The sequence below is a fragment of the Bombina bombina genome, chromosome 2 (assembly GCF_027579735.1).
Source record: "Bombina bombina isolate aBomBom1 chromosome 2, aBomBom1.pri, whole genome shotgun sequence".
Lineage (NCBI taxonomy): Eukaryota > Metazoa > Chordata > Amphibia > Anura > Bombinatoridae > Bombina > Bombina bombina.
Window position 1 is genome coordinate 1,335,384,321 of NC_069500.1, and position 14,678 is coordinate 1,335,398,998.

A 14,678-nucleotide genomic window follows, 5' to 3' on the forward strand; every position below is an offset into this window, starting at 1 on the left:
TGACAGTGTAAACTTAAAGGGCCACTGTATTGTATTTGTTCACATTTGTCTACAATAACCTATAGTAGCTGCAGAGTATTAACTATTTGGAAAATTGCCCCTTTAAGTTTATGTTTGTATTTGAAATAGCTGATTTTGTTTATTGCAACCACCACGCATTAACTTTCAAAAACATCCCCATTCAAGTTAACTGAGCCTTTTAAAGAACCACAGGCATCATTATATCTCCCTAAATACACAAAAGCCAATATCTAGGTACAGATTTGTTATTGGTGCTGGTTTCATGAGTAGAGTCAACTATTTCAAGTACAAGTCTAAACCTAGAGGAGCATTGGAAACACATTAAGAGGGAGCATAGTTTACATTACAGTGTCCCTTTAATACTGTCACTCCAAATAACTATTGTGTCTGTAATAATATATATTACTTATTTTAGTATATAACACAATGATATTCTAATAACAATCCATTCAATAACAGATTAAACTGATTATATATATATATATATATATATATATATATATATATATACACTGTGTGCAGAATTATTAGGCAAATGAGTATTTTGACCACATCATCCTCTTTATGCATGTTGTCTTACTCCAAGCTGTATAGGCTCGAAAGCCTACTACCAATTAAGCATATTAGGTGATGTGCATCTCTGTAATGAGAAGGGGTGTGGTCTAATGACATCAACACCCTATATCAGGTGTGCATAATTATTAGGCAACTTCCTTTCCTTTGGCAAAATGGGTCAAAAGAAGGACTTGACAGGCTCAAAAAAGTCAAAAATAGTGAGATATCTAGCAGAGGGATACAGCACTCTTAAAATTGCAAAGCTTCTGAAGCGTGATCATCGAACAATCAAGCCTTTCATTCAAAATAGTCAACAGGGTCGCAAGAAGCGTGTGGAAAAACCAAGGCGCAAAATAACTGCCCATGAACTGAGAAAAGTCAAGCGTGCAGCTGCCAAGATGCCACTTGCCACCAGTTTGGCCATATTTCAGAGCTGCAACATCACTGGAGTGCCCAAAAGCACAAGGTGTGCAATACTCAGAGACATGGCCAAGGTAAGAAAGGCTCAAAGACGACCACCACTGAACAAGACACACAAGCTGAAACGTCAAGACTGGGCCAAGAAATATCTCAAGACTGATTTTTCTAAGGTTTTATGGACTGATGAAATGAGAGTGAGTCTTGATGGGCAAGATGGATGGGCCCGTGGCTGGATTGGTAAAGGGCAGAGAGCTCCAGTCCGACTCAGACGCCAGCAAGGTGGAGGTGGAGTACTGGTTTGGGCTGGTATCATCAAAGATGAGCTTGTGGGGCCTTTTCAGCTTGAGGATGGAGTCAAGCTCAACTCCCAGTCCTACTGCCAGTTTCTGGAAGACACCTTCTTCAAGCAGTGGTACAGGAAGAAGTCTGCATCCTTCAAGAAAAACATGATTTTCTCCAACATTGGTGTGTCCGGTCCACGGCGTCATCCTTACTTGTGGGATATCTCTTCCCCAACAGGAAATGGCAAAGAGTCCCAGCAAAGCTGGCCATATAGTCCCTCCTAGGCTCCGCCCACCCCAGTCATTCTCTTTGCCGTTGCACAGGCAACATCTCCACGGAGATGGTTAAGAGTTTTTTTTTGTTTTTTTTTTCAAAGAAGGAACGTTTGTTACACAATTTGGACGTAGTCCGTGCTCTAAAATTCTATTTAGAGGCTACAAAAGATTTCAGACCAACATCTTCCTTGTTTGTTGTTTATTCTGGTAAAAGGAGAGGTCAAAAAGCGACTTCTACCTCTCTTTCCTTTTGGCTTAAAAGCATCATCCGATTGGCTTATGAGACTGCCGGACGGCAGCCTCCTGAAAGAATCACAGCTCACTCCACTAGGGCTGTGGCTTCCACATGGGCCTTCAAGAACGAGGCTTCTGTTGACCAGATATGTAAGGCAGCGACTTGGTCTTCACTGCACACTTTTGCCAAATTTTACAAATTTGATACTTTTGCTTCTTCGGAGGCTATTTTTGGGAGAAAGGTTTTGCAAGCTGTGGTGCCTTCCGTTTAGGTGACCTGATTTGCTCCCTCCCTTCATCCGTGTCCTAAAGCTTTGGTATTGGTTCCCACAAGTAAGGATGACGCCATGGACCGGACACACCAATGTTGGAGAAAACAGAATTTATGCTTACCTGATAAATTACTTTCTCCAACGGTGTGTCCGGTCCACGGCCCGCCCTGGTTTTTTAATCAGGTCTGATGAATTATTTTCTCTAACTACAGTCACCACGGTACCATATGGTTTCTCCTATATATATTTCCTCCTGTCCGTCGGTCGAATGACTGGGGTGGGCGGAGCCTAGGGGGGACTATATGGCCAGCTTTGCTGGGACTCTTTGCCATTTACTGTTGGGGAAGAGATATCCCACAAATAAGGATGACGCCGTGGACCGGACACACCGTTGGAGAAAGTAATTTATCAGGTAAGCATAAATTCTGTTTTCATGCAGGACAATGCTCCATCACATGCGTCCAAGTACTCCACAGCGTGGCTGGCAAGAAAGGGTATAAAAGAAGAAAATCTAATGACATGGCCTCCTTGTTCACCTGATCTGAACCCCATTGAGAACCTGTGGTCCATCATCAAATGTGAGATTTACAAGGAGGGAAAACAGTACACCTCTCTGAACAGTGTCTTGGAGGCTGTGGTTGCTGCTGCACGCAATGTTGATGGTGAACAGATCAAAACACTGACAGAATCCATGGATGGCAGGCTTTTGAGTGTCCTTGCAAAGAAAGGTGGCTATATTGGTCACTGATTTGTTTTTGTTTTGTTTTTGAATGTCAGAAATGTATATTTGTGAATGTTGAGATGTTATATTGGTTTCACTAGTAAAAATAAATAATTGAAATGGGTATATATTTGTTTTTTGTTAAGTTGCCTAATAATTATGCACAGTAATAGTCACCTGCACACACAGATATCCCCCTAAAATAGCTATAACTAAAAACAAACTAAAAACTACTTCCAAAACTATTCAGCTTTGATATTAATGAGTTTTTTGGGTTCATTGAGAACATGGTTGTTGTTCAATAATAAAATTAATCCTCAAAAATACAACTTGCCTAAAAATTCTGCACTCCCTATATACCTGTATATATATATATATATGTATATATATATATGTATATATATATATAATCAAAAGTAAGCACTCACTGGACTTCAGTCATCAATCAAATTGATGACTGAAGTCCAGTGAGTGCTTACTTTTGATTATATGGATTTTGTGTGCTCACACTTATAGCACCCTGGTAGCTGACTTAAGTTGGTGAGAGTGCATCTTCTACTGTGTATTTATATATATATATATATATATATATATATATATATATATATATATATATGTGTGTGTGTGTGCGTGTGTGTGTGTGTATATGGCTCATGTAATGGTCAGTCTGAGTAAAAACTAACCTTCACTTATTTAAAGTGAATGCCTTTAACTACATTTAAAACAATAACAGTAATGGTGGTATTTCCATTTCTATTGTTATGCTGTTGAATAAGAATAATTTCAGGGAATGCTCTTTATATGTTGAGACAATGTTAGATGTAGATGTGTGTATATATAGGAAACAGAGAGGCCTTGAAGATTACTTAGTTTTGTTTATTTTTTTTAATTTTGAGAATGGGGTGGAACAATTAAAATAGGTTTGTATATTGCATAGAATCTTATACATTAACTTTAATGAAAGTTTTTCTTTAATTGTTCTATATATAATGATCAACATGGTGCCATTGTCTATGTAAATATATACATTTTTAGTTAATACTGTTTTTACAGCTTTCCTTTACGTTTGTTAAATTGGCAAACCCAAGATAAATATGAATCTTCCAATGACTTTACTCTTGAGACATCATGTGATATCCCGGAGATACAGACCCCTTTATATAACCAAGGTTATAAAGAGCTGCGGCAACCGACAACGTTTGGTAAGAGAAAAAGCAAATAATGACGGGTTCATTTCCAATAAATTTTCTGGTAGATGATTTGCAGTTTGTATATTTTAGGCTAGATTGCAAGTTAAGCACAAAATATTACTTCCATGAAAGCGAAATTAGCACTCAACTTAGTAATACCAGCGCACGCAACTTCTTGTTCACATTGCGCGGACGCATTTGCGCTCACAAGAGTGCATTTTCATAGGCTCCAATGGGAGCCTTGTTCTCATGCCATGAGACATGGCATTAGAACTAGCGCAGCAAAGGGGGTAGTTGCACAGCAATAGGCAGCAAATATAAATATATATGAATATATACATATATATTTACGCGTTAACATGTGTGTATATACACATATTAACCCATATATATATATATATATATTCATATACATATATATTTACAGGGATAACACAGTCCTCATAGACCGCAATGTAAAGAAGCTTTTCAGTGGCATTTTTTTTTTCACCCCACACCCGCTCACTTTTAATCCCTTAAAACTGCCTCCTGCAGTTATTAATAAAAAATAAATTAAAAAAATACTACTTTTTTATTTTTTATAATGCACACTACACTACATTTTGTGGCAATTGGGGGACATTTTTAAAATTAACCAGAGGTCTGACCTCTGGTTAATTTCAGAGTGCAAATTGTAATGGTTGGCTATTTATCCCCCCCCCTTTAAAGCAATAAATTAGCGCTCCACTTGTAATCTAACCCTTTGGGGCCTATTTATCAACCCGTCAACTGTGCTGCATTCGCCGGCACCAATACGCTTGCCTAACATCGCTGCCGCGGACCTGAATACGCTCTCCATATTTATAAAAAAAAGCTGTAAAAAAAGACGCGCGCCAAGTACGGGGCGATGAGCAGCGGACTGTTGTTAACTAACAGTCATCGATCTCGCTGCTATTCGGCTTTTTCCCAGCTTTATTTATACCCTGTCACTAAACATCCACACTATACTAAACTGTTTAACCCCTATCCCGCCGCTCCCGGAGCCAACCGCAACTAAATAAACTTATCAACACCTAAACCGCCGTTCCCGGAGCCCACTGCAACTAAGTAAAGTTATTAACCCCTAAACCGCCGCTCCCGGAGCCCACCACCACTCTAATAAACTTATTAACCCCTATTCGTCCGCTCCCGGAGCCCACCGCCACCTACATTATACTTATTAACCCCTAATCTGCCGCCCCCCTACACCGCCGCCACCTACATTATGTTATTAACCCCTATCCCTCCTCTCCCGGAGCCCACCGCAACTAAATAAAGTTATTAACGCCTAAACCGCCAGCCCCCCACATTGCCATAAACTAAATTAACCTATTAACCCCCAAACCTAACAACCCGCTAGCTTAATATTAAATATTAACTCATCCCTATCTTATTATAAATTTAAACTTACCTTTAAAATTAAATTAAACTATATTAAATTAATAATTAAGCTACCCTAGCTATTATACTAAAATTACATTAAACTATATTAAATTAATAATTAATCTACACTAACTATTATAATAAAATTACATTAAACTATGTTAAATAAAAATTAATCTACCCTACCTTTTAAACTAAAATTACATTAAACTACAAATTAAAATAACTATATTCTATATTTAAACACCTAACCCTATTTAAATAATTTAAATCTACACTAAAAAATTAGTAAGTAACAAAAAATAAAAAATAAATTATCAAAGATTTAAACTAATTACACCTAAAACCCTAATCTAAAAATAAAACCCACCCAATAAACCCTTAAAACACTAACCCCTGAAGATCGACTTACAGTTTTGAGGATCCAACATCCATCCTCCAAGAAGCCGGGAGAAGTCTTCATCCAAGCGGCAGGAAGTCCTCCAAGAAGTCTTCATCGAAGCCCGCAGAAGTCTTCACCCAGACGGCATCTTCTATCTTCATCCATCCGGCGAGGAGTGGGTCCATCTTCAAGACATCCAACGCGGAGCATCCTCTTCTTCTGACGGACTAACGATGAATGAAGGTTCCTTTAAATGATGTCATCCAAGATGGCATTCCTTATATTCCGATTGGCTGATAGAATTCTATCAGCCAATCGGAATTAAGGTAGAAAAAATCCTATTGGCTGTTGCAATCAGCCAATAGGATTGAACTTCAATCCTATTGACTGATCCAATCAGCCAATAGAATGCAAGCTCAATCCTATTGGCTGATTGGATCAGCCAATAGAATTGAAGTTCAATCCTATTGGCTGATTGCAACAGCCAATAGGATTTTTTTCTACCTTAATTCCGATTGGCTGATAGAATTCTATCAGCCAATCGGAATCTAAGGGACGCCATCTTGGATGACGTCATTTAAAGGAACCTTCATTCATCGTTAATCCGTCGGAAGAAGAGGATGCTCCACGTCGGATGTCTTGAAGATGGACCCGCTCCTCGCCGGATGGATGAAGATAGAAGATGCTGTCTGGGTGAAGACTTCTGCGGGCTTGGATGAAGACTTCGGCCGGCTTCTTGGAGGACCTCTTGTCGCTTGGATGAAGACTTCGGCCAGCTTCTTGGAGGACCTCTTGCCGCTTGGAAAAAGACTTCTCCCGGCTTCTTGGAGGATGGATGTTGGATCTTCAAAACTGTAAGTCGATCTTCAGGGGTTAGTGTTAGGATTTTTTAAGGGTTTATTGGGTGGGTTTTATTTTTAGATTAGGGTTTTGGGCTGCAAAAGAGCTAAATGCCCTTTTAAGGGCAATGCCCATCCAAATGCCCTTTTCAGGGCAATGGGGAGCTTAGGTTTTTTTAGTTAGCTTTTTATTTGGGGGGTTGGTTGTGTGGGTGGTGGGTTTTACTGTTGGGGGGTTGTTTGTATTTTTTTTTTTACAGGTAAAAGAGCTGATTTCTTTGGGGCAATGCTGCGCAAAAAGCCCTTTTAAGGGCTATTTGTAGTTTATTGTAGGTTAGGGTTTTTTATTTTGGGGGGACTTTTTTATTTTCATAGGGCCCTTAGATTAGGTGTAATTAGTTTAAATCTTTGATAATTTCTTTTTTATTTTTTGTAATTTAGTGTTTATTTTTTTGTGTAACAGAGGCCTAGATTTGGAGTTTGGCGGTAGCCGTGAAAACCAGCGTTAGAGGCTCCTAACGCTGGTTTTAGGCTACCGCCGGTATTTGGAGTCAGTCAAAAAGGGTCTAACGCTCACTTTTCAGCTGCGACTTTTCCATAACGCAGATCCCCTTACGTCAATTGCGTATCCTATCTTTTCAATGGGATCTTTCTAACTCCGGTATTTAGAGCCGTGGCTGAAGTGAGCGTTAGAATTCTAACGACAAAACTCCAGCCGCAGAAAAAAGTCAGTAGTTAAGAGCTTTCTGGGCTAACGCCGGTTCATAAAGCTCTTAACTACTGTGCCCTAAAGTACACTAACACCCATAAACTACCTATGCACCCCTAAACCGAGGCCCCCCCACATCGCCGACACTCGATTAAAATTTTTTAACCCCTTATCTGCCGACCGCCACCTACGTTATCCTTATGTACCCCTAATCTGCTGCCCCTAACACTGCCGACCCCTATATTATATTTATTAACCCCTAACCTGCCCCCCACAACGTCGCCGCCAGCTACCTACAATAATTAACCCCTAACCTGCCGACCGCCACCTACGTTATACTTATGTACCCCAATCTGCTGCCCCTAATACCGCCGACCCCTATATTATATTTATTAACCCCTAATCTGACCCCCACAACGTCGCCTCCACCTGCCTACACTTATTAACCCCTAATCTGCCGAGCGGACCGCACCGCTATTATAATAAAGTTATTAACCCCTAATCCGCCTCACTAACCCTATAATAAATAGTATTAACCCCTAATCTGCCCTCCCTAACATCGCCGACACCTAACTTCAATCATTAACCCCTAATCTGCCGACTGGAGCTCACCGCTATTCTAATAAATTTATTAACCCCTAAAGCTAAGTCTAACCCTAACACTAACACCCCCCTAAGTTAAATATAATTTAAATCTAACGAAATAAATGAACTCTTATTAAATAAATTATTCCTATTTAAAGCTAAATACTTACCTGTAAAATAAATCCTAATATAGCTACAATATAAATTATATTTATATTATAGCTATTTTAGGATTTATATTTATTTTACAGGTAACTTTGTATTTATGTTAACCAGGTACAATAGCTAAAATAGTTAAAATAATTACAAAATTACCTGTAAAATAAATCCTAACCTAAGTTACAATTAAACCTAACACTACACTATCAATAAATTAATTAAATAAAATACCTACAATTAAACCTAACACTACACTATCAATACATTAATTAAATACAATATCTACAAATAAATACAATGAAATAAACTAACTAAAATACAAAAAATAAAAAAGAACTAAGTTACAAAAAATAAAAAAATATTTACAAACATCAGAAAAATATTACATCAATTTTAAACTAATTACACCTACTCTAAGCCCCCTAATAAAATAACAAAGCCCCCCAAAATAAAAAAATGCCCTACCCTATTCTAAATTACTAAAGTTCAAAGCTCTTTTACCTTACCAGCCCTGAACAGGGCCCTTTGCAGGGCATCCCCCAAGAAATTCAGCTCTTTTGCCTGTAAAAAAAAACATACAATACCCCCCCCAACATTACAACCCACCACCCACATACCCCTAATCTAACCCAAACCCCCCTTAAATAAACCTAACACTAAGCCCCTGATGATCTTCCTACCTTGTCTTCACCATACCAGGTTCACCGATCGATCCAGAAGAGCTCCTCCGATGTCCTGATCCAAGCCCAAGCAGGGGGCTGAAGAGGTCCATGATCCGGCTGAAGTCATCATCCAAGCGGGAGCTGAAGAGGTCCATGATCCGGCTGAAGTCATCATCCAAGCGGGAGCTGAAGAGGTCCATGATCCGGCTGAAGTCTTCTATCAACGGCATCTTCAATCTTCTTTCTTCCGGAGCCATCATCTTCCAGCCGACGCGGAACATCCTCTTCTCCCGACGCCTACTCGCCGAATGACGGTTCCTTTAAATTACGTCATCCAAAATGGCGTCCCTCGAATTACGATTGGCTGATAGGATTCTATCAGCCAATCGGAATTAAGGTAGGAAAATTCTGATTGGCTGATGGAATCAGCCAATCAGAATCAAGTTCAATCCGATTGGCTGATCGGATCGGCCAATCGGATTGAACTTGATTCTGATTGGCTGATTCCATCAGCCAATCAGAATTTTCCTACCTTAATTCCGATTGGCTGATAGAATCCTATCAGCCAATCGAAATTCGAGAGACGCCATCTTGGATGTTGGTATTGTATGTTTTTTTTTACAGGCAAAAGAGCTGAATTCTTTGGGGCATGCCCCGCAAAGGGCCCTGTTCAGGGCTGGTAAGGTAAAAGAGCTTTGAACTTTAGTAATTTAGAATAGGGTAGGGCATTTTTTTATTTTGGGGGGCTTTGTTATTTTATTAGGGGGCTTAGAGTAGGTGTAATTAGTTTAAAATTGTTGTAATATTTTTCTGATGTTTGTAAATATTTTTTTATTTTTTGTAACTTAGTTCTTTTTTATTTTTTGTACTTTAGTTAGTTTATTTCATTGTATTTATTTGTAGATATTGTATTTAATTAATGTATTGATAGTGTAGTGTTAGGTTTAATTGTAGGTAATTGTAGGTATTTTATTTAATTAATTTATTGATAGTGTAGTGTTAGGTTTAATTGTAACTTAGGTTAGGATTTATTTTACAGGTAATTTTGTAATTATTTTAACTATTTTAGCTATTAAATAGTTCTTAACTATTTAATAGCTATTGTACCTGGTTAAAATAAATACAAAGTTACCTGTAAAATAAATATAAATCCTAAAATAGCTATAATATAATTATAATTTATATTGTAGCTATATTAGGATTTATTTTACAGGTAAGTATTTCGCTTTAAATAGGAATAATTTATTTAATAAGAGTTAATTCATTTTGTTAGATATAAATTATATTTAACTTAGGGGGGGTGTTAGTGTTAGGGTTAGACTTAGCTTTAGGGGTTAATACATTTATTAGAATAGCGGTGAGCTCCAGTCGGCAGATTAGGGGTTAATGTTTGAAGTTAGGTGTCGGCGATTTAGGGAGGGCAGATTAGGGGTTAATACTATTTATTATAGGGTTAGTGAGGCGGATTAGGGGTTAATAACTTTATTATAATAGCGGTGCGGTCCGCTCGGCAGATTAGGGGTTAATAAGTGTAGGCAGGTGGAGGCGACGTTGTGGGGGGCAGATTAGGGGTTAATAAATATAATATAGGGGTCGGCGGTGTTAGGGACAGCAGATTAGGGGTACATATCGATAATGTAAGTAGCGGCGGTTTACGGAGCGGCAAATTAGGGGTTAATAATAATATGCAGGGGTCAGCGATAGCGGGGGCGGCAGATTAGGGGTTAATAAGTGTAAGGTTAGGGGTGTTTAGACTCGGGGTACATGTTAGAGTGTTAGGTGCAGACGTAGGAAGTGTTTCCCCATAGCAAACAATGGGGCTGCGTTAGGAGCTGAACGCGGATTTTTGCAGGTGTTAGTTTTTTTTTCAGCTCAAACAGCCCCATTGTTTCCTATGGGGGAATCGTGCACAAGCACGTTTTTGAGGCTGGCCGCGTCCGTAAGCAACTCTGGTATCGAGAGTTGAAGTTGCGTTAAATATGCTCTACGCTCCTTTTTTGGAGCCTAACGCAGCCATTCTGTGGACTCTCAATACCAGAGTTATTTTAAAGGTGCGGCCAGAAAAAAGCCAGCGTTAGCTACGCGGGTCGTTACCGACAAAACTCTAAATCTAGCCGTTAGTGTTTGTTATTTTTGGTAACTTAGTTGTAAGTTTTTTTGTAACTTAGTAATTTTTTAGTTTAGATTTAAATGATTTAAATAGGGTTAGGTGTTTAAATATAGAATATAGTTATTTTAATTTGTAGTTTAATGTAATTTTAGTTTAAAAGTTAGGGTAGATTAATTTTTCTTTTAATATTAATGTAATTTTATTATAATAGTTAGTGTAGATTAATCAGTAAATTAATATAGTTTAATGTAATTTTAGTATAATATTTAGGGTAGATTAATTAGTAATTTAATATAGTTTAATGTAATTTTAGTATAATAGTTAGGGTAGGTTAATTAATAGTTTAATATAGTTTAATTTAATTGTAGGATAATAGTTAGGGTAGATTAATTAATAGTTTAATATAGTTTAATTTAATTTTAAAGGTAAGTTTAAATTTATAATAAGATAGGGATGAGTTAATATTTAATATTAAGTTAGCGGATTGTTAGGTTTAGGCGTTAATAACTTTATGTAGGTGGCGGCGGTGTCGGGCGGCAGATTAGGGGTTAATAAGTATAATGTAGGTGTTGGTGGTGTCGGGGCGGCAGATTAGGGGTTAATAAGTATAATGTAGGTGGCGGTGGGGTCGGTGCAGCAGATTAGGAATTAATAAGTATAATGTAGGAGCGGCGGTGTAGAGGGCGGCAGATTAGGGGTGTTTAGACTCGGGGTACATGTTAGGGTGTTAGGTGTAAACATAACTTTTATTCTCCCATAGAAATCAATGGGATATCGGGCAGCGGATTGAAAACCAGGTACGCTGGGCCGGAATAGTGGCGAGCGTACCTGGTATATATTTGTTAACTTGCAAAAGTAGTCAGATAGTGCAGAATTTGCATTCGGAACATCTGTAGTGACGTAAGCATCGATCTGTGTCGGACTGAGACCGGCGGAACATATGTTACGTCACAAAATTCTACTTTTGCCGGTCTGTAGGGTTTGATAACTAAGGGGAATCAAGCTCGCCACAATTACGATGCAAAATTCCGGCATATTTTTGGTTGACGGCTTGATAAATAGGCCCCATAGTGTTTAGTGGTTAACAGAAAGGAGGATATGTTTCATGTGTTCTGAAAGCGATGTATTTGTTTTTCTGAATTTATGTAAGTACATTGCAGTAGGCGTGAAATAACATCACAAGCTCATGGGTATATGTGAGGAGGTTCTCTGAGGACTTTGTGTTGCATTTCCTTATTAATATCAGTGCTTTTTCTGTGAGGTACCTACAAAAGTCCTTGTTTTTTCAGACCACAAAACTTTAGTTTGCATAAATAGCATCCTATTGGCTGTTCAAATCAGCCAATAGGATGAGAGCTACTGAGCTACTGAAATTCTATTGGCTGATTTGAATATAGAATATAGTTATTTTAATTTGTAGTTTAATGTAATTTTAGTTTAAAAGTTAGGGTAGATTAATTTTTATTTCTCCTGTTAAGTGTAGTCAGTCCACGGGTCATCCATTACTTATGGAATATATCTCTTCCTAACAGGAAACTGCAAGAGAATTACCCAGCAGAGCTGCTATATAGCTCCTCCCCTCACATATCATACTCAGTCATTCTCTTGCAGCCTAACTAAAAAGGAAGCTGTGAGAGATCTGTGGTGTTTTTTAACTTAGTTTATTTCTACAATCAAAAGTTTGTTATTTTAAATGGCACCGGAGTGTGCTGTTTATTCTCAGGCAGCATTAGAAGAAGAATCTGCCTGGGTTTTTTTCTATGGTCTTAGCAGACGTAACTAAGATCCACTGGCTGTTTCTCATCTGAGGAGTGAGGTAACTTCAGAGAAGGGGAATAGCATGCAGGGCTCCCCTGCAACAAATGAGGTATGTGCAGTAATTTATTTTCTGAGGAATGGAATTGACTGAGAAAATACTGCTGATACCATTGTAAAGTAAGTTCAGCCTTAAATGCAGTGATAGCGACTGGTATCAGGCTGATGTGTGTGTGTGTGTGTACACTGAATGTATTTTTCTAAGGAATGGAATTGACTCTGAAAATACTGTTAATACTGAAATAATGTATGAGCCTTAACTGCAGTAAAAACGACTGGTAGCAGGCTTATTAATAATAATACATAACTTTCAAATGTATGTTTAAAACGTTTACTGGCTTGTTAATCGTTTTTGTGAGGTTTCTGAGCTTCCCCACTGTTGTAATATGAGTGGGAGGGGCCTATTTTAGCGCTTTTTTGCGCAGTAAAAATTCAGTCACAATCTGTCTACTTCATCCTCCATGATCCAGATCGTCTCTAGAGAGCTCAGGGGTCTTCAAAATCCATTTTGAGGGAGGTAATCAGGCACAGCAGTCCTGTGACAGTGTATTTGACTGTGAGAAAAACGTTAATTATATAATTGTTATCCGTTTTTGGGTACTAAGGGGTTAATCATCCATTTGCTGGTGGGTGCAATCCTTTGCTAACTTAATACATTTACTGTGAAAATTTGGTTGCTATAACTATTTTGGTCATTGTTATTTCAACTGTGTCAGTTTTTCTGTGCTTCTTAAAGGCACAGTAACGTTTTTTATATTGCTTGTAAATTAATTTTGAAAAGTATTTCCAAGTTTGCTAGTCTCATTGCTAGTTTGTTTAAACATGTCTGACTCAGATGAATCTCTTTGTTCTCTATGTTTAAAGGCCAATGTGGAGCCCAATAGAAATTTGTGTACTAATTGCATTGATGCTACTTTAAATAAAAGTCAATCTTTACATGTAAAGAAATTATCACCAGACGACGAGGGGGAAGTTATGCCGACTAACTCTCCTCACGTGTCAGTACCTTCGCCTCCCGCTCAGGAGGTGCGTGATTTTGTAGCGCCAAGTACATCAGGGAGGCCCTTACAAATCACTTTGCAAGACATGGCTACTGTTATGACAGAAGTATTATCTAAGTTGCCAGAATTAAGAGGCAAGCGCGATAGCTCTGGGTTAAGGATAGAGCGCGCGGATGAGATGAGAGCCATGTCAGATACTGCGTCACAGTTTGCAGAACGTGAGGACGGAGAGCTTCATTCTGTGGGTGACGGATCTGATCCAGGGAGACTGGATTCAGAGATTTCCAATTTTAAATTTAAGCTAGAGAACCTCCGCACATTGCTAGGGGAGGTATTAGCGGCTCTGAATGATTGTAACACGGTTGCAATTCCAGAGAAATTATGTAGGTTGGATAGATACTATGCGGTACCGGTGTGTACTGACGTATTTCCTATACCAAAAAGGCTTACAGAGATTATTAGCAAGGAGTGGGATAGACCGGGTGTGCCTTTTACCCCTCCTCCCATATTTAGGAAAATGTTTCCTATTGACGCCACCACACGTGACTTATGGCAGACGGTCCCTAAGGTGGAGGGAGCAGTTTCTACTTTAGCTAAGCGTACCACTATCCCGGTGGAGGATAGTTGTGCCTTTTCAGATCCAATGGATAAAAAATTAGAGGGTTACCTTAAAAAAATGTTTGTTCAACAAGGTTTTATTTTACAGCCCCTCGCATGCATTGCGCCTGTCACTGCTGCGGCAGCATTCTGGTTTGAGTCTCTGGAAGAGGCCATTCGCTCAGCTCCATTGGATGAAATAATCAACAAGCTTAAGACACTTAAGCTAGCTAACGCATTTGTTTCTGATGCCGTTGTGCATTTAACCAAACTTACGGCTAAGAACTCCGGATTCGCCATCCAAGCGCGCAGAGCGCTATGGCTTAAATCCTGGTCAGCTGACGTGACTTCTAAATCTAAATTGCTTAATATTCCTTTCAAAGGGCAGACCTTATTCGGGCCCGGCTTGAAAGAAATTATTGCTGACATTACGGGAGGTAAGGGCCAT

The 14,678-nt window shown here is 38.8% G+C and overlaps 1 protein-coding gene across 1 annotated transcript in view; it reads left to right on the forward strand.

Moving 5' to 3' along the window:
* The window catches only part of POLN (DNA polymerase nu), a 587,345-nt gene that overhangs the window by 24,298 nt on the left and 548,369 nt on the right, over window positions 1-14,678 (forward strand). Inside the window, exon 3 of the mRNA XM_053700310.1 lies at window positions 3,834-3,982. Coding sequence (XP_053556285.1) covers window positions 3,834-3,982 — 149 coding nt within the window. The remainder of the gene's footprint in view (window positions 1-3,833; window positions 3,983-14,678) is intronic.